This window comes from Rhodnius prolixus, unplaced genomic scaffold, assembly GCF_049639745.1.
Source record: "Rhodnius prolixus isolate KJV_2025 unplaced genomic scaffold, Rpr scaffold_2, whole genome shotgun sequence".
Taxonomy (NCBI): domain Eukaryota; kingdom Metazoa; phylum Arthropoda; class Insecta; order Hemiptera; family Reduviidae; genus Rhodnius; species Rhodnius prolixus.
In genome coordinates this window covers 7,022,839-7,041,346 of record NW_027411592.1, presented here as the reverse complement: position 1 = coordinate 7,041,346, position 18,508 = coordinate 7,022,839, and the positions used below count along the sequence as shown (strand labels likewise).

At 30.5% G+C, this 18,508-nt stretch overlaps 2 protein-coding genes across 9 annotated transcripts in view; one reads left to right on the top strand and one right to left on the bottom strand.

Moving 5' to 3' along the window:
• Positions 1–334: 334 nt before the first annotated feature.
• LOC141448805 (uncharacterized) lies at positions 335–13,054 on the top strand. Of its 4 annotated transcripts, XM_074117481.1 has the most exons (11): positions 335–542; positions 620–796; positions 1,110–1,180; positions 2,289–2,351; positions 2,982–3,353; positions 6,431–6,626; positions 7,450–7,571; positions 8,636–8,839; positions 9,665–9,941; positions 11,895–12,100; positions 12,854–13,054. In XM_074117481.1, the coding sequence occupies exons 2-10, from the start codon at positions 715–717 to the stop codon at positions 12,038–12,040; spliced, it is 1,533 nt and encodes a 510-aa protein (XP_073973582.1). In that variant the 5' UTR covers positions 335–542; positions 620–714; the 3' UTR covers positions 12,041–12,100; positions 12,854–13,054. The 4 variants fall into 4 exon arrangements, with proteins under 4 accessions (XP_073973582.1, XP_073973584.1, XP_073973581.1 ...); XM_074117483.1 differs by lacking the exon at positions 335–542 and having other exon boundaries at positions 549–796; positions 1,110–1,160; XM_074117480.1 differs by lacking the exon at positions 335–542 and having other exon boundaries at positions 549–796.
• A 2,520-nt stretch (positions 13,055–15,574) lies between these two features.
• LOC141448800 (sodium-coupled monocarboxylate transporter 1-like) overlaps positions 15,575–18,508 on the bottom strand; it is a 37,870-nt gene continuing 34,936 nt past the window's right edge. For all 5 annotated transcript variants that reach the window (XM_074117469.1, XM_074117465.1, XM_074117468.1 and 2 more), the window contains one exon: positions 15,575–16,032. In XM_074117469.1, the coding sequence (XP_073973570.1) occupies positions 15,913–16,032 (120 nt within the window). In that variant the 3' untranslated portion in view covers positions 15,575–15,912. The remainder of the gene's footprint in view (positions 16,033–18,508) is intronic.

The following is an 18,508-nucleotide window of genomic DNA, read 5'->3' as shown; positions in this document are numbered from 1 at the left end:
GATAGCGGTGCAAATGTCAGCTTTACTCTTATTTTATTTTTCAATAACACCTCAGCATCCCAGGATACAAGCGAATTCAAATTAGTTAACGTGTCCACACTCGCGAACTTGTAGCGACACGAATCGAACACCTTCAGCCTCCCCATTACAATGCATAAATGTTATTTTCTCTTTATTCAACAAAAGTAGAATATCTTAGCTGCACAAGACGATGTTAGTAAAGTGCCCTTCAAATATTTCAGTATTTTATTGCCAATACCTAATCCTCTTGGCACGCTTAGCTCTACTTAATAATGGTATAGCGCCGTATAGCAGAATATTTGCAATACCATCAAGGTGCATGATAACGCATCTCTTTGCCTTAGATCCTTGTCAGAGACCACCGTGATGATTTTGAATACACGTATTAATTGATATCTGTCGGGATTAATATTTAACTATTTCTATCTAAAATCAGAAACACTGTAAAATGTATTTGTGGACATCTTAAACAAAAAATTACAGCTGATTTATAAAAACCATAAGATCCAGACAATTATAGGGTAAAATAAATTGATCAGTTATTTTTATCTTCTGTGTCAATGAAATTTCCATGAACTATAGCAAATTCTTTTTTTAGTTGTTAATTCTGGAAAAAGCCTAACTACAATCAATGTTGAAATGGCCACTTAAAAAGTTGCGAGTTTGTTTTTTCGAATTCAAGGTAGCCTAAGCATGAAACATATTTTTATTAATAGTTACCCATTTGAAATTAGTTTCTCTTTTGTTATACTTGACAGAAGCAAACAATTAGCAGGTAATTTCATTTTATTTCTCATGATATTTATGTACTGTTTTTTAGAACAATATTATTTGATCTTAGTGGAACTTGAGTACGTTGTCAGTTTTATTCACTGTGGCTGCAGTTACCTACTGGTAATTTGTCTGGAAGTTATATATGAGTGTTCAGTTTTGATATCATTCAGTTCATTTATTGTCAAAAGTTCAGATAAAAAAAAAAACAGGCAAATAAAAATTAGAAAGTAATAAATACTGAATAAAGTTTTCGCTTTCTTACATCTAAAATAAAGGAAAATAAAAATTGTTTTATTACATTTTCTTTTATTCAGAAACAAACAAAAACGAGAAGTACATGGAACAACATGACAAAGAGAAGAAAGGTAACCCAAGAAATAAAAAGGTCTGAATATATTTGGCCATATAAAACGTTTAAAATTAAAGGATAAAAGTGATTTTTTTTTTAAATACAAAATTGTTTAAAAAATTTCTAATCGTTCTAAGGGTGTAACAAAGTCTGTTTTTCAACCTAATTTAAAAAATGATCTAATTAATTAATCACTTCTCAAGCTTACTGCTGCAAATTTGGGCATACATTTCTAAAACTTAAACTTTGATTCTATTTGTTGAGCGTTTACCGCAAATTGTAAGCCCAATATCAGGAGTAAAACTTATAACAGTTTTTTTCACCTTCTCTGGATTGGAAAGTTTTTTCTACGTTAAAAGTACACCACAAAGAAAATCATTGGAAATCAGTAGGCCCAGTTTTGTGCTTTAGCTGAGGGCGGAAGAAAATTCAAATTAAAAACTTACTGATGGGCAGCCTAATTTCGCCATCCTTCTCTTAGGGAGACAGCTGGTAGGCATGACCACACATTGTTTTTATTTGTTTGGCTTGTTGAAATACTTTTATTTTTCTTAGCAGTAGTAACTCGATTGATAAAACAAAAATCGCGCGGGTTTTGATTTATGAAATTTACAGACTTCCAAATCGGCATACGGTATGCTGCAGAGTAAGTTGAAGCGGAGTATTTCATCAGCTCCAAGCCGAGTGTTTGCAGGATGACGGTCATGATTAAGTGTTACACGCCTTATTCTCTTTAAACTTTCCTGGTGTAAAGATCTGACGACGAAATGCAGAACCAAAGAGTAGAGGTTCTCCTGGACAAAATTACTTTCCAAAAAAATATTCTGTATGTTCTTACCCAGACCTGACTACTAGAAGTAGAAAAGCTCCTCATTAACCTAATTCATTAAATTTCTTTAATGGCGTTCAAACATTTTAAAACGTTGAGTAAAAAACAAAAAATTCGATGTCTACGTTCATCAAGACTTTTTTTTTTTTAACGCGTGGATCTTTCCGTAAGTGTTACAAGCAAAAAGTTAGTTACCTAATAGGGAAATAGTAAACAGTTTCCCTACTTTTGAGAAAAAGAGCTGTGGAAATCAAAGGATACAGATTTTCGTTACACCTTGATCCGCCACTATTTATTACAAGTTTGTTACGATAGGTTGCAAGAGGGGTGAGGAGGAGGGGCAAGAAGCCGTCACGAAAAAAGAAGAAGAAGGCCAAGGTAAACTAATGAGCTCTGTAAAGAATGATAAATGTGAACGCGTAATTTGCTTAATATTAAATAAATTAATAAATACATTGTACTTGCTAAACACATATCTCTGTAATTTCCAGAGTAGCAATCTGCTTTTATTATGAATAGATCTTTATATTTGTTGTTAAAAATTTTGGAATAAATTTTACCTCGAGAAACAGACAATTCTCCCCAATTGTAAATTTTATTTTACTATGTAATCCTTATTTTTTACAATTTAGTACTCGTAGTAAGGCGAACAATAGATCACTCAATCAAAACTCATAAAAAATAAAAGGGCATAATAATTCGTGAGTCTTTGTTAATGTAACATTTCTTCTAGTTGAGTATTTATTTACCTAACCAAAGACTAAAAATTTCATCCAAAAGATCCTCATTACTTAAGTTGAAAAGCTGCAGTAAATGTCGAGGCTGCAAGCCATTCGAACAACTACTAACTCTCTCATAGTAAACAGTTTCTATTTGATTATACCTAATCAACATAGAATACTGTTATCAACATAAGTGCTTGATAAAAATGTTCTTCTTTGTAAGTAAATTGAAAAGATTTTTTGCATCATTTTTTTTTACTCAACGGAAAAACTATACTGTTTTCAGAATGTAGAAAAAAAGACTAGGTCCGGATGCATCTACTCTCCATATGAGATATTCTTTGAAAAGACTGTACAAAATCAACTCAGAATATCAGATTTGCACAAGCAGTCACAAAAAACTAAACAAGCACCTTCTAGAAGATTAAATCTTAGCATGCCATGTCAAGAAATTGGAAACCACTTATGCAATAAAAACGAAATAAATATCATTGCAAGTAACAATTCCAAACCGGTAAACACAATGAATAAAACAAAAAATATCTTAAAACAGAAAGTTGAGTTAAATTGCGAAAGTAATTCAATTGAAAATGGGAAGGAAAGTAATTCAAATCGGGGAGAAGACGGATCACAAAAACTTCAAGTATTGCCCGTTAAGGTGAGCCTTTATTTTATTTAATTGCTAAAATTTAATATTACAAATAATTTAAGTGTTTATTCACTATGAGATGAAATGAAGTATGAATGCTCAAGACCCCGATGATGGATAGAATTTCTCTCGGAATTAATTGAAAGAAGAAAAACTAATAGATCACAAGATGCCTCCTACAGTAAAAATGATAAAAAGTCGTTAAATTCAAAAATACGACTATAATGAAAATCAGTTCAGTGCATTCTCTATTGGCGACCAGCAGCTCTCTAAAAATAAGGAAAGTTCTGATTTCATTTAATGACACACAGACTCTCCAGAAAACTCTCTGATTTTAGTAAAGATTTCAAGTAGGATTTCCAGCTACATAAATGGCCCAACTTGAATAACGCTGGGTTATTCTCTTCTCTGCTGGTTGTTCTCTTGAACTAGCAGATGGTGAACTGAAGAGATTTTATCCATGATCTAAAAGAAATAAAAACATACCATTTATGGTATAAACTTACTCTCGCAATTTCCAATGTTTGCTTCACAACACTATTTTCGAAACTTCAAGAAAGACTCTCACAGCAAGGCGATTAAGGAACTCAATGATCCAGAAAAAAAAGTTCTCAGAATTCATAGTATAAATTAAGAGATATATTCAGCAAAAGAATTATTAAAAATATTAAACATATATTAAAATCAATAAAAAAATTAATAAAAGGCAATTACTTAAGAAAAAAAGCCAATTTATTCTTAGAGATTACCAACTATTTCTGACATTTTTGCAACAATTTTTTGATTTCTTTAAACCAGTAAAAAAAAAAAACAAACCAGATTTGAACTGATGTTCGTTTTAAAATGTTGAACGTTTAGAGACCTTAGCCAAATACTATTCCACCAATCTTATATTCTTATGAATTTGCATTCGTTGACATTTCTTGCGAAATCACTTGGAAATGAAACTTACTTCATTCGCAAACCTTATTGTGATAGCGATATCCGACGTGATTAAAGTGAAAAAGCTCCAAATTGTGAAAATTGCTTACTTTAAAACAATTCATTAATTTAAAGGTTGCATATCTTTTATCTTATTGTTAAACATTTTTGGTGGATGTTAACTTTTATGCAAATATTATGTCTGATGAAATATGCTAAATTTGTAGTAGAAAAGGGTTTGACTGAGGAAGTATGTCTGCAGTTCCAATGGCTTCGCACCTGGTAAATAATGAAAATGCGAAGTTACAAAAAGCAAATAAAGAAAAAGTCCGGGACAAAAAAGATAAGTTCGAGAAGCTAACAAAAAAAAAACTGTATAAGTAAATCTGTAACTAAAAAAAAAAAATAATGTGTGGCAACACTAATGAGAATGAGAGTTATTCTTTGTTAGACACAGAGCTCCTTCCTAAATAGTTAGGCGTGTAATAACGCTAGTCGTGAATGTCAGAAATTTATCATTAAAGTTAAAAATTCCTTTAATTCTTGAAGTTGTATATGGACTTGATTAGTTGCAGAGAGTATGTTGAACTCTGTACCGTGATATATGCTAAACATGGACTGTCAAATCTTTGTTACTTGAAAATAATATTTTTTGTCTCAATCAACACTCTACTTCATCCTCACTGATAGCTACAGTAACCCTTTAGAACTTTAGGATCTAAGTTGTTACTATCACTCTTAATAATGTGTAAAATTAGATAAGAGGTTTCTTAGGGAAAATAGTAATTAACCTATTTTCTTACTTTAATCTTTACAAGGTTTTATTTCTTACTCCTAGCCAAATGAACCACAGTGTGTGGATATAAAATAATCTAATTAATTATATTCTGGGTTAATTTTCTCATCTTTTGTTTTTGTTCAGTTTTAAAATGTTTTTACTTAGCGGTTTGCTAACCAAGTGTATGAAAGGTAATTTATAAATTAACTGCTTTAATTAAGGAACATTACAGAATGATAAAGTTAAAAACACTTGATAGTCTAATCATTTACCATAAGAAACAAAATAGTTTATAGTCAAAAAAAGATTTTGGTTGTGCCTTCAAATCTTAAATTCGAAGTGTTCCTTTCTATTTTGGCACCTAATAAGCAACAATGACGCGGAAGCGTTCTTTGCTTTCTTAGGTTCAAGTTGGAAGAAAATTTTTAGAGAAAAGAGGGTATACTTTAAAATTATATAACGTAAAACTTTTCTTTCAAGCTAATATTTGAGTTTCATTTATCATTTCACTATTTTATTTTAATTTGTAAGTAAACTAGTTATTTTTAAAGCTATAGCAATTTTTTTTTATTTTTCAAAAAGGCAAATAAACTCTATCAACTTTTAAAATTTATACTTTTTTTTTAAATTAGTAAAAAATTTATTTCTTTAAAGGAATACAATATTCCTTCAAAACCTCCAATATCAAACTAAATGAACTTACTCCTTCCTGTTTTTTCGGGATGTCTACAAAAACCTGAAAGTGTTCAAAAAAGGTTCTTTAAACTAGTTCCCTAGTCTAGCACAGATACTCAAATTGGACAGCTATCAAGACCAACATCTGAACCTCATCTTAAAATATCGCAGAGAGGAGCTCCTGGCTTCCTCCTAGCTCAAAAACTACTTCACTCGTTGACTTAACTCACAAACTACGTTACTGTTCTGATTTACTTCTCTTACTACGTTTCTATATCCCTTAGCATTCCACCAGACAGGATACTACTGTTCACATATCAGGCCATATATTAACTGCTTCTCAATTACTGTAAATTAAAACAATAATGGCATATTCATTTCCTCCCCATTGCTTTTCGATTGCATAGTTCCTCAGGAAAAATTGTTTTACTTTTAATTTTTATACTTTCATAATTATATCTAGTATTTTTACGTTATTTATTGCATTCTGAATATTGGTTATACACTTTGTATATAGCTTCTAGGTGATCTAAAAAAGCAAAATATATTAAGGAAATGAACAATATTTTATATTCTAATAAAACTATGTATAAATTTTACAATAATGAAATAGAGATTGAGTAAAGTTGCAGATAAAAAAAATTTCTTATTAGACCTAGAAAAAAGCAGTATTTTTGCTTACATATTTTTTTTTGTAACCATGCTTTTACAGAATGCTAGGAAAAGGGGTAGAAAACCAAGAAAAGTTGTTACCGATACCGAAGCTACACAACAGTTTGTAGTTGAAAGCACTTCTTGGCCTTCTGAGAGACAAAGTGAATCACAATTACAGCTTTTTAAAAGAACCAAACCATGCGAGAAAGAGGAAGACGAAAGAAAACTAAATTGTACAACGTTGGATATCAGAGGTAAAAGACCTTCTCAATATTTGCAACCATCAAGAATTCATTATATCTACGTTAAAATGAGTTGAATGGTTTTTTGGGCTTTTAAAGATCAACGTAGTGCTTTTTGTTTTGCTTTCTACCATTTGATATGGGGATGGATATGTAGAATATATTATATTTACTCACCAAGACAACCGAACTGCTAAAGGCGGGGCCCCGTGTATTGTGGTACTGGGTTAGATTCCCGATTTTATTTAATGGTTATAAAACAATTTATTAGTAAAGTGTATATGTTAGAAAGTCGCCTCCGTCCACAATGCTTAATTTGGTAGTTGAATGTAAAGCCTCCGAGAACTTGCCAATGCGTTCGTGGGCTAGATGATTAACCAGATATATATATATATTTAAACTTTGTGCACTCATTGTGATCATATAGTTTAATAACTTCTACTCAAAACATTCTTCCATAAAAATTGTATTTAATTTTATTAGACACACTAAGTACTCTTAGATTTATAAATTTTTATAGTGTTTAGATACATCGTGCTGGATATTATCGCTGATTTTCATTGGAGGTTGATAAGTCAGTAAAAAATAACTAAGAATGTTTCAAAATTTGACTGTCAGCAAGTGCAGTGCAAGACGGAAACAAAGTTGAAGTCATTATCTCTTCACCAATCTGATTAATCAACCTCTGAAATCGGCTATGAGTTAGACAGATAAATCACAATTATAACTTTTATTTAAATAATTCTTCCAGGAACCTAATTAATTTAAAAATAAATAATACATAATGTTAGAAAATCAGTTCAAACATTAATAAATTGTATCAACATGCTCACAGATACTATTGATATAAATGTTAACGAAAATGAAAGAAAGAATTCCTTTGAGTACGATAACAATGAAAATGGTGATGAATTGCCGAACTTAAATTTGATTGGAGACTCGAATCTGCTTGATTTGGTAAAAATTTAAATAAGCATAACTAGATTCCCAATGTTGGAGGTGCTTAAAATTAAAATTTTACGGTAATCTGCTATCTAATATTGTAAAAAGCAGATTATGATTTTGAAAATTTAGAATACTGTTAATTACTAGAACACTTTCATCATTTTAAAAAACATGATTAATTAACTCTTCCATTTGATTGTTCTGTGTGATATTGAAAGCTCCCCTCTCTTTTGGGAAAATGGTATTAAAGTTAGCTCGATTTTGGTTTTTCTAGCCGTCCCTTTTAATTACTTTATTTAGCTGCGCGAAACTATTAGATCTGGATCCCGTCTGGTATAAGACTACAGCTTTTTTTTTACCTAAAGATGATTATTTTTATTTTTTAGTTTAGAGGATATGGTGGGCAACGTCATCTTCTGTCACCAGATTCCGATTAGTAATCTTAACAAAATGTCTGCAGGGTTGTTAGTCTTCTGGAAACAAACTAATTTTTTTTAATAGTAAGAACATAATATAACTGGCTTTCTCTTAGCCACTATTTTTTAGAGTTCTGCCTCCGACATCACGACAAGGAAAGAAGGAAGGCATGAATTTTTATTCGCTTTGCTGTTCTTCTCTAATCGTGCAAGTACAGATTATCACCAAACACGAGAAATGCTTAGTTTTGAACGTACTCCTTTTTCTGATACACTAAAGTCACAAAATAGAGTTTTGAGAAAATTGGTTCATTGGGAACTAACTGATATTTTCAGTTCTTGCATAATATAAAATGAACCTAACGACATGTGTTTGCAGGGTAACTGGTGAGAGTGCAACGTAATATCTATACATAATGCAAGCATCTCACCACTTAAATAGTTTAAGGATTGTTTAGAATAATGCAATAATTGAAAACTAATTATGCGAGAGAAAGTTGAGTAAATGTTTTAGGAATTTTTATTTGAATTTGGTTGACTAGGCTTTCTCTTCTCTACAGTCTTAAAGAATTTGTCGTATTTACTACAATATTAACCAAATTTCAAATAATTGATAAACATTTATTCCTTGGATATAAAGTGAAACATTTTGGTCAGTAGGTATTTCCGGAGCGGGAATTAAATCATATAATACCTGAAGAAGAATTAGGAAGTTGTATTGATCATGGATGTTATTCAACAAAACCAATTGATTATGAAGAGCACTTGATTAAACGCTTCAAACCACAATGTGCCACTAACTGCATGTTCACTGATACCGATAAATACATATTTAAATCCTGTTTCAAGAACATTCAGTCTCAGGTAAAGTAAAGTAAACTTGTTTATAAGCAAAAATTAAAATATACAATTATGTATATAGAATATATATCAACGAAAACACAGGCATTTTGGCCATTATGCATTCGGTTGGTTGAATGTGAAGATATGCACTAAAACTATTTCTTTTTCTTCATTACCGAGCGGAACCAGGGATTCTCAACCACTCCAATATAAGGCAAATGTCAGCCCTGGGAGCTGCACTGGGTTTTTTTTCAGTCTGTCTTTGAAAAACACTGTTCTCACCTTCTTACATGGGATCCTACCGATTGGGATGCTAACAATTGCAATATAACCAGCTTGTCCTCACTTGCGTGTAGTTTATCTTTACAGTCGAGTTCGCTGTAGTTATCGTTGGTCTTAGAGTGGGGACAGCGATCAGGACCACTTTGGAGTCAGAGAGAAGAATTATCTTGCTTTTAATTGCATTGATTAATTGAACCAGCGCTAGACTTAAGGCAGCTATTCCCTTTTCAACATTGCCTTCGTATCGGCCTGCATATTTGTTGCCTTACAACTCTGAAATAGATTTCTGTGCACCATTCTTATTCTTATATAACATACATATTCTGACGCTGCGGTTTTGCTGACTTGGTTTACCAGCTCCAGCTTTAAAAAAATTGAAACAAAAAACAATCGAATCACTTAAAAATTCAGTGTTATCTTGTTTATATGAGTGATATATAGTGGTTTTAGTAAAGCTAATTTTCACTTTCAATATTATTTAAATTAATTTACTTTAAATTACTTATTTATATTTAAAGGCAGGTTCTAGCAATTTAATTGAAGTTTTTTAAAATTTTATTGCAGTTACAAAATTTCGATCGTTATCGAGGTGCAGAGACTCCTGGCGGCGAAGCCTCTTTGTACGATGTGAGGGAAGCTTCCCCCACAGATTCGAGAAAATTATATCGTAAGAACTTTAGTGATCTTCGGCTAAATATGTGGTATAATTATGTCTACCATTCTGCACAATTAGCTCGCATTGAGGGAAATGCATTTTCATCTGATGCAACATCCAATAACTCATTATCTTTAGATATACAGCTGGACGATGTTTTTCTTTCATTGTCAAGTGGAAGATTAAGTAAGATTTTTATTTTTAATTCAATGGAATCCAATTAGAATGAATTAAGCTAACTTTAAACTGCTTTGCCATTTCAAGAATTTGAAGAGAAATGCGAGAAAATAATGGGATTTTAACATCATAATCTAACAAATTTTCATTCAAGTGTTGTTTCCCATTAAACAGACCTCTGAGAAATACATCAGATTAACAATTTTTGTAGTAAAATTTAACTTTTAACTCTACAAATAAACTCTTTTTCTGAACTTTTCCTTATCGTTCAATCAAGGAAGTACAATATATTCATTATCAACACTTTATAGAAAATATGTTCCACCATTACTTATTTTTTATTATCTTAACACTAAGTTTTTGCAATGTATTGGCATTACAATGATTAATAAACGGCAGGTTTTTTATGATTACTTTCAAGAACATAACTGAAGTTCAGAATTTGCGAGTCTACATGTCCAAAACATAGTGGAATTTAAACTCGTGGTGAAACTTAATTAGATAACATAAAAGCTCTAAAATGCTTTTTGTAAACTGATGAATCAAAAGTTTTAGGCCAACTCCTCATTTGGAGAAAAAACGAAATTGCAAGGTTTGATCTCAGTTTCGAATTTGTGACTTTCATCAGATTTCTTCATAGTAGAATTTAGAGATTTTAGTTACAGAAACGTATGGCACATTTTAGAACGACTATGTTCAAAAGCATTGGTGGACTTAATAGAACTTTAGCTTCATAGTAGAATTTTTCTTTAAAGGTTGTCGTAGTCGTTCGATTCTCCTAATTTTGAGAATGACAACACTTCTGGATGAAAAATCAGAACGCTAAAAGTTTCGAGGATGTGGAACAATAAATACTAGACATGATGAAATCTCATATGTTCTTAACTTAGAGGGATCACTATGTCTGGCACTCCCAATAATCACCTTGGCAATTAGTATTTTGTTTGCAAATCTAAGTTCCTCTGTTCTTATATCGGCCAAAATGGAGATAAATTCAAAGAGTTTGTTCATGAGTGAAATTATTTAAATGTTCTTATAAAAGATAGTTTTCTAGACGGCTAAATCCGATCAGAAAAAAACAGATTCCTGAACAGAAACTTAAGTTCTACATTTCTCGTCATACTTCGAGGTTTCACTAGGTTGTCCTAGTAGAACTGAATTAGGGTAACCGACTTTATTATATCCAAGTGTGGACTAGCCCCTAGAGTTAGGTGATGTTTTATTAACGCTGTAAAACTGATTACATAATGTATATATAACCTAAACTAAGAAGTTGAAGAAATCGTTCTTGGTTTTCCACAGAGAAATCAGAAAACGGATTAGTAATCAAAAAGCGGGTTCTATTAAAAAAGTCGGTTATCAATGAGTCCAAGTAAGCTAATCATTGAACCAAAGAAAAGAAAGACCATTGCCACTTTTTATTTGCTGTTGAGATACTCTCAACTGTCAGAACAGAAGACAGGGCTATCTTTAAAGCATGTAACAGGCACATGTAAAACATATTACAAGCCCTGAAGATCGAATTGCAATACAACATATAAAAAAATTATTGAAATTATCAATAACTCAACCTTTCTTCCCTCTAGACTCAGTGACGAATATGATAAAATTTTGGTGTGGTGAAAAAATGGGAAGCTTTAATAAAATGAAGCTTCTTAACGAAATAAAATTTAATTTAACTAAACTAATCGCTTGGCTTAATTTAGATGTAAACTGCAGCTATTGTATCGCATTCTTTTATAATACGATTTAATTTTAATTTCACTGTACAGGTGATTTATTATTAATCTAATTTCATACCGCAAAGATGAGTGCATTGTCCTCTGGAGAGCCTTGCTGGGTTGGGCTTCGCTGACAGGATATACACCTTCATTGATAATAAGTACTAATAAACCATGCTAACCTTATTAACCAATTAAATACTGAAATAAATATATGCTTGATAAATTTTTTCATCTACAGGTTCTTATTTACCTGCAGAAAACATGTGGCCATGCAATTTTCTTATGGAGATTCAATCTGTAGATGAAGTTCTCAATGGACAAAACGCTCAGATGCCCATTATTCAAAGCATATTGATTAAAACACAATTAATAAAAAGAAGATAAAAAAAGTAAAAGATAAGAAAATAAAAAATTACGGACTAAACTGATAAGAACAAAGTTGAAGTAATTTGAAGATTTTTTTTTTATGTAATTGTTAATTTAACTTTATTTTGGAACCCCTCAAGGCTTATGTGTTCTACTCAAATGAGAATGACTACATTCATCATCCATTGTAATAAGTCAAGTACTAATGCTGGCGGATACCCCTAAACATAGAATCCCCAGTTCGAGTCCCTGGATTTGCTACTTTTTATTTGTTAGAAAAATATTAGTAGCAGACAATAACTTTCGTCCCCGTCCACGGCACCTAATTGTTGGTTCTACGTTGATTCCATCTAAAGGCGATTAAACTATTATTTCTAAATATAGAACGAAAATAAATTTTAAAATAAAGCTACTTTTTTGTTGGTTTTATCTGTGATGACTGATTCAGCAAGTGTAGTAGCATTAGGCATAAGTGAAGCCTCTACCCTAACCATTTAGTTTACCTGATGGATGAATGTCTGAAACCGGTGTGCGATGCAATGAACATGCATGCTACGACGTATAAAATCAACGATATCATGCAGCACTGCATATTTTTAAACTATCATACATAGAGAACAAGTTTAAAGTTAATTTACATTTGTGTGGGAAATAATGAAATTTTTCATTTTTTGAATGCAGGAATTACAAGCGACATAATGCTTAATAGCAAAAAGATCTGATACCGAAATCAATTTAGAATCACTATTTAATCTCTTAATAATAATAATAATAATAATGATAAGCAATTTAATATTTAAATAAAAATTTCATTTCATTACTTGTCCATAGGAGTGGTAAAAAAGCAAAATACTGTTCTTGAAAAACACAAGAAAATCTGATGAACCAAGCGATATACATAAATTGGAGAGGACATGTCTGATCATATTTTAAAACATTTATTTTTTATAGTTTTTATTTAATTTACAAATACTTTACTCCAAGTAATTCATTGTATAAATAAATAAATAAAAAAAAATTGCAATATCTTTACCATTTTATTTATTTAAAAAATGTATTTTTTTATTTGAATATAAATGTGCACTTATATGAAACAATTAAACTATTTGTAAGAAGAAGTATCATAATATGAAAAGAGGAAAATTTACAGAATTTATTAGTTATAAATAATATAGAAAAAATGAATAATTTATTTTGTTTTGTAAATTCAGAAAAAAGGTTTCTTAAAAAAAATCTAAAAAAAAGTTTGCTTAAAGATTTCTTGATGACTTAATATCATTATTATTACTATTAAATACAAGTAATTATTTGCAAATGTTTATACGAGAAAGAAACTTAATGAAGTTCAGAATTTCGAAAAAATAAAACAAAAATGAATATGGACGATAGACGTTTTCATCGATACACGTATATGAGCGATGAACAAGGTACAAGGATTTCAAAACTTTCAGAAATTCAAAAAAACCTTATTAAATTTGTTAAAGATTTTAATGAATTTAAAGTGAGGTAAGCAGTTAAGACTCTAAAATTACATCCAATAGAAAGCTTTGCGAAGGGATGCTTTCAAGTAATTAAGGAATAGGTGATATTCATTGGTTTTAACGATTGGTAAGACATTTACAGTTTTAAAAGTGATTACAGTGATTAAAGTTACTTCCTTGATTTTTGAAACAGACGGGCATAAAATAATGTTACAATGTGTGTCCGAGCAACTCACCATCAGCAGTTCCCAGGACCGATGAAGAAGTGTAATAGCCCCTACTTGACCAAGAGTCTGCTTTTTTCCTGAGGGCCTGTAAAGATCCAGTCTAAAGAATTGCAGGAGCCTAGTTCCTACTGTAGATTCTAATTGGTCCTTGATGTAATAAAATTTAGCCAATTACTTTATTTAGCATATAATTGAATTGATTTTTTCTCTTGTCTAAGATTTCTTGAAAATGTCTCCCATATTGGAAAATTTTGTTTGTGCATTTTAGAGGTGGGTTAATATTTTCATATAATAGTATTGCAAACGGCCATCGTGTCCTTGTGTTATGTTTTTTGAATGTTACTTGAGCCTTTCAAAATTAAGGTCCTAAGATCTTTTTTTAGTCACACCTTGACCTTTTGTTTTCCAGGCAATGATCTCTGTTTATTGCATTATGTGTACATCTTCTATACCCGGTTACGGCTTCACCAATGGTTGGCATTACTCCAACCCTAATTAGTTTTTATTTCAATATATAAAAACTCAATTCCTACCTCAATAGAATTCTATTCTCAATAGAATTTCCATGAAATATTTATGTATGCGAATTATTTTCTGTGTTTTGTTTTTAAAAGAGATGGGCAAAAATTTAATCAATTAAATTATAATTGAATTAAAATTTAATTTTAATCATGATTCAAATTTAATTGGAATTTAATCAATTAAAATTTTTAATAATAAAAAAATTAAGATTAAAATTAGATAATCAGAATTGTAATTAATTGAATTAAATTCCAAATTTAGTTTTAATCACTTTGGACGAGGAAATTTTTAATTTTATCAAAATTTAAGTGATTTTTATAACCACAAGTTGGCCAATGCATCTTCATTCTGTATAGCTGATACCTCATCACCATCTATATTATCAATATTGAAATCTGTAAAACAATACCCATAATAGATAGTTTCCACCAGAAGGAGGAGGGAGTAACAAAAATATTTTTAACTTGCTAAGTGTTACTAGCCCTCGGAAAACTCTGATAAATGAGTAATAATACACATCATTTCTATCCGCATTGAGTAACCAAGTTAATCCAACCTGTAGCGTTGGGCAAATCAAATGGTTCCAATTCTCATTCACTATGGAAGTATTTATTGCATGAAAAAATATTTTTTCATTGATTATTGGTAACATTTGAGTGGTTTGATTTGTATTTGTAAGGCAGCTTGATGTTGGCAATGAATCGGTAGCAACATTCTGTACACCAACACTACGGCTTTTGCAAAAATATGCGAATTTGGGTTGCCAATCTGTTACACGAGATTATTTAAGTGCCTGTTTAAAGGGGTGTCGCGGCTAGGATTCATGGGGACGGGCGGGGTTTAGTTCATACCTTTGCTTGGAATGAAAAATCACCGGGAATAAATACTTTATATTTTCTTAATCCAGCTAATCAAAGTATCTCAAAGTTAAATGTGCAAAGATGAAAGATGAGCTGTATTTTATGATGATCAAATAACCAGTCCCTATGAGTTTTAAACCAAAGCTTAGTCTACGAAGATACACTTCTATATTTCCTTCAACTTGGAGTCGGTTTGTGGAATTATACCCTTTTTCAAGTGACTGACTCAAAACCGCTAATATTTCTACACTTTAAGCGAAAAATTTCTTAAATAGCAAATATCTTTTCAGAAGCTGATGCAAAATAACTGAAAGCAGTAGAGCTACCAACTAGCAAACCTATGGTAAAAATAGTTGGATAAAAATCAATTGATGATTGACTGGCATAGATTTTTAATACCGCCATAATTTGCTTATTTTTCTATTGACTAAAAAATATTAATTTGGAAATAAAAAAGAGATATTCAGTTTAACATTTTTAATATTTTCTAATAAATTACAATAACTTAAGTACAAAATATAATAAAATTGCTCTGAAACCAATCTCGCCTACTGTTAGAGCTACTCTTATATAGGTTTGCTACAATATCAAACATAAATAAAAAACAAAATTATTACACTAAATCTGACTCTCTAAAATAGGAACATAATACCTGCAAAATTAGATTTAAAATATTTACAACGTCAGCTTCATTTTTTAAGTTTTTTTAAAAAAAGATTAAACAAAATGATTTGGTAGTACTATCACAGTATCTTGGGAAAATGATTTCCAAACTGGAAATTTCAGTATCTTCATCTGTCTCAAACAGAATGTGATATCGGTATATCGTTCTCCAAATTTAGACCATAATTGTCCAAACCGCCTTTTTTTAAACGATCCACATCTTTGTTAATTGTATGTACAGATGTAGGCTCCTTTGTCTAAAATAAAGCAAATATAATTACTTTTTTCAATTCTAAAATGAAATATTAAATATTTTGTATTATATTCATAGTATATATAAATATATTTTAATAAATAAAATTTTGTTATATACATTTTATATTACAGCGTAATCCTTTTCTAATTTTAAAACTTAGAAAAAAATGACAATTTTAATGCTGTGTTAATTGAACTTCAGGCTAGACTAAATGAAGTACTAAAAGCGCACTTTTTAGAATGTCAGTGCAAAATGTTTCAAATAGAATTTGTTGATATTTGTGCACAGTTAGCCTTTGAAGTTTAAAAGATAATGCTAAGGCTTTAACTAAAGAAATTAGTAAATATTAAACTATCCTATAAGTTTTAGCAATTTCATTTAAGCTTAAAAAGTAAAAATCAAATACACTCTTACACCCTACATGTAAATCACGTAACTTGAATGAAAGAACTCTCAATTATACAAAGACAACCTTGGCTTGCATAGACTAAAGGCTTATTCAGCCCAAAACCGTTGGAATCTTTTTCGAAAATATTTCTTTTAATATTTTGTAGTGTACAAAGTGTAGTTCAGAATCCAACAACCAATTGTGATTGGGCATTGACAAATCCAATCTGCTAAATAGTTTCCAAGCCCCATCATCATTTCGTAGCACATCTGAGTTAAAATTTGAACCTTTGCAAATTTGTTATGAAGTTGATAGCACAGTTCATCAACGTTGATTGTACTATGGTACTCAAAATGGGTGATTGTTCTACTCTTTTTTTCAGTTGTTAAACTTCGAATTCAAGTGTGAAGCTACTTACTTATCCTTAACAAAAACTTACAGTTTAAAATGTTAAGTATAAGGGTTGATTAAACGCCAAAAGGTACACAAATCAGCAAGTACCCAACATTTCATTAATACTTCATTAATATTTAAGTAATTCTACTGCATTAATTTTCATTAATAAGTTATTTTTTAGAATTTAATAGATGTCACAGACCCTTATGCTGGCCATTTTCGTCTACAAAATATATGTTCAAGTAGCACTGTAGATTGACTGTAATATCTAGTTATTTATAATAATCAAACTATTAATTACAGGTTAAAAAGAAAATCGTTTTAAAAAATAAAAAAAAATTATGAGACTGAAAAATTCAAAACTTTTTTTTAAAAAACTTACACCAACATACATCAATGATTTTGTTTATTTCATTTATTTTTATTTTTAAATAAAAATCGTCGGTTTAAGTTCATTCTTCGATTAAAGTAATTGTTATTTGATAAAGTAGTCAAACGTTTATAGTAATAGGTAATAATTATCTGGCTTTATTGCAAATAATATAGTTTTCTTCAATTACATTCTCAATCTAGATGATCTTCCCACAATGTTGTATGTATGTAATATAAAGTAAATAAGATATGCATATTTTTAGGACAGCTAATTATTCCAGTATTTCACTATTAGGGGGACTAAATTAAATTACAATTGAATCAATAATTGTTGTTGAATAATCTACTTGTTATAACTGTTTGTTATTTGTGCACACGAATATTTGGGGTAAGACGAATTCAAGACAGTAGCCTACTCTAACTTTGTCTTTTTCTTCTTTAACATGTATGTACGTACATGTGATTTATCATAATTATAACAAAAAAATATTATAAATGAAGTGGCCAGCATAAGGGTCTGTGACATCTAATAAATTCTAAAAAATAACTTATTAATGAAAATTAATGCAGTAGAATTACTTAAATATTAATGAAGTATTAATGAAATGTTGAGTACTTGCTGATTTGTGTACCTTTTGGCGTTTAATCAACCCTTATACTTAACATTTTAAACTGTAAGTTTTTGTTAAGGAGATTTTTGTACCTTTTGGATAGATTTTCCTTTTTGTCTATTTTGCAAAGTTACATATCTGCTTTACAGATTTTTTTAAAATTTGGAATAAGCAATTCTATCATTATAACCTGATAAGGTGTTAAGTCGGAACCGTAACTACCACTGAAGAGATCTTTTTAAAGAATGATTATAGTTGCGGTCCCCCTAACCATCTTCAATAACAATTTTTTTGAAAAAGCGTTTTGAATAAAATAGGAAGGTATTTGTACGTAAATAGCAAAATTAAACTGCGATTTCAGAACTTCCTTTTAAGAGGAGTAAGAAAAATAAACTGCGATTGCAGTACTTCTCCCTAAAAGGCAAAGGGGCAAAGATTTTTTTAATCGAACGACAATTCATTGATTTAAATCGGTTCACTCATTGATAATTTAAACGATTGCAGTACTTCCTCTTAGTAGGTGCAAGAGCATGATAGCACTTCACAGCAACGTAGAGGAGCTTTAACCACTTCTTCATGCTAAATTTTATCAAAATCGGATTAAGCGTTATAAAAATATTGGTAATAGTTTTAGAAAGGGCCTTATTTGGGCGGGGCGAACTCCCCTCCTTATGAGGCACGGCGTCGAGACTTTTAAAATACAAGTCTGA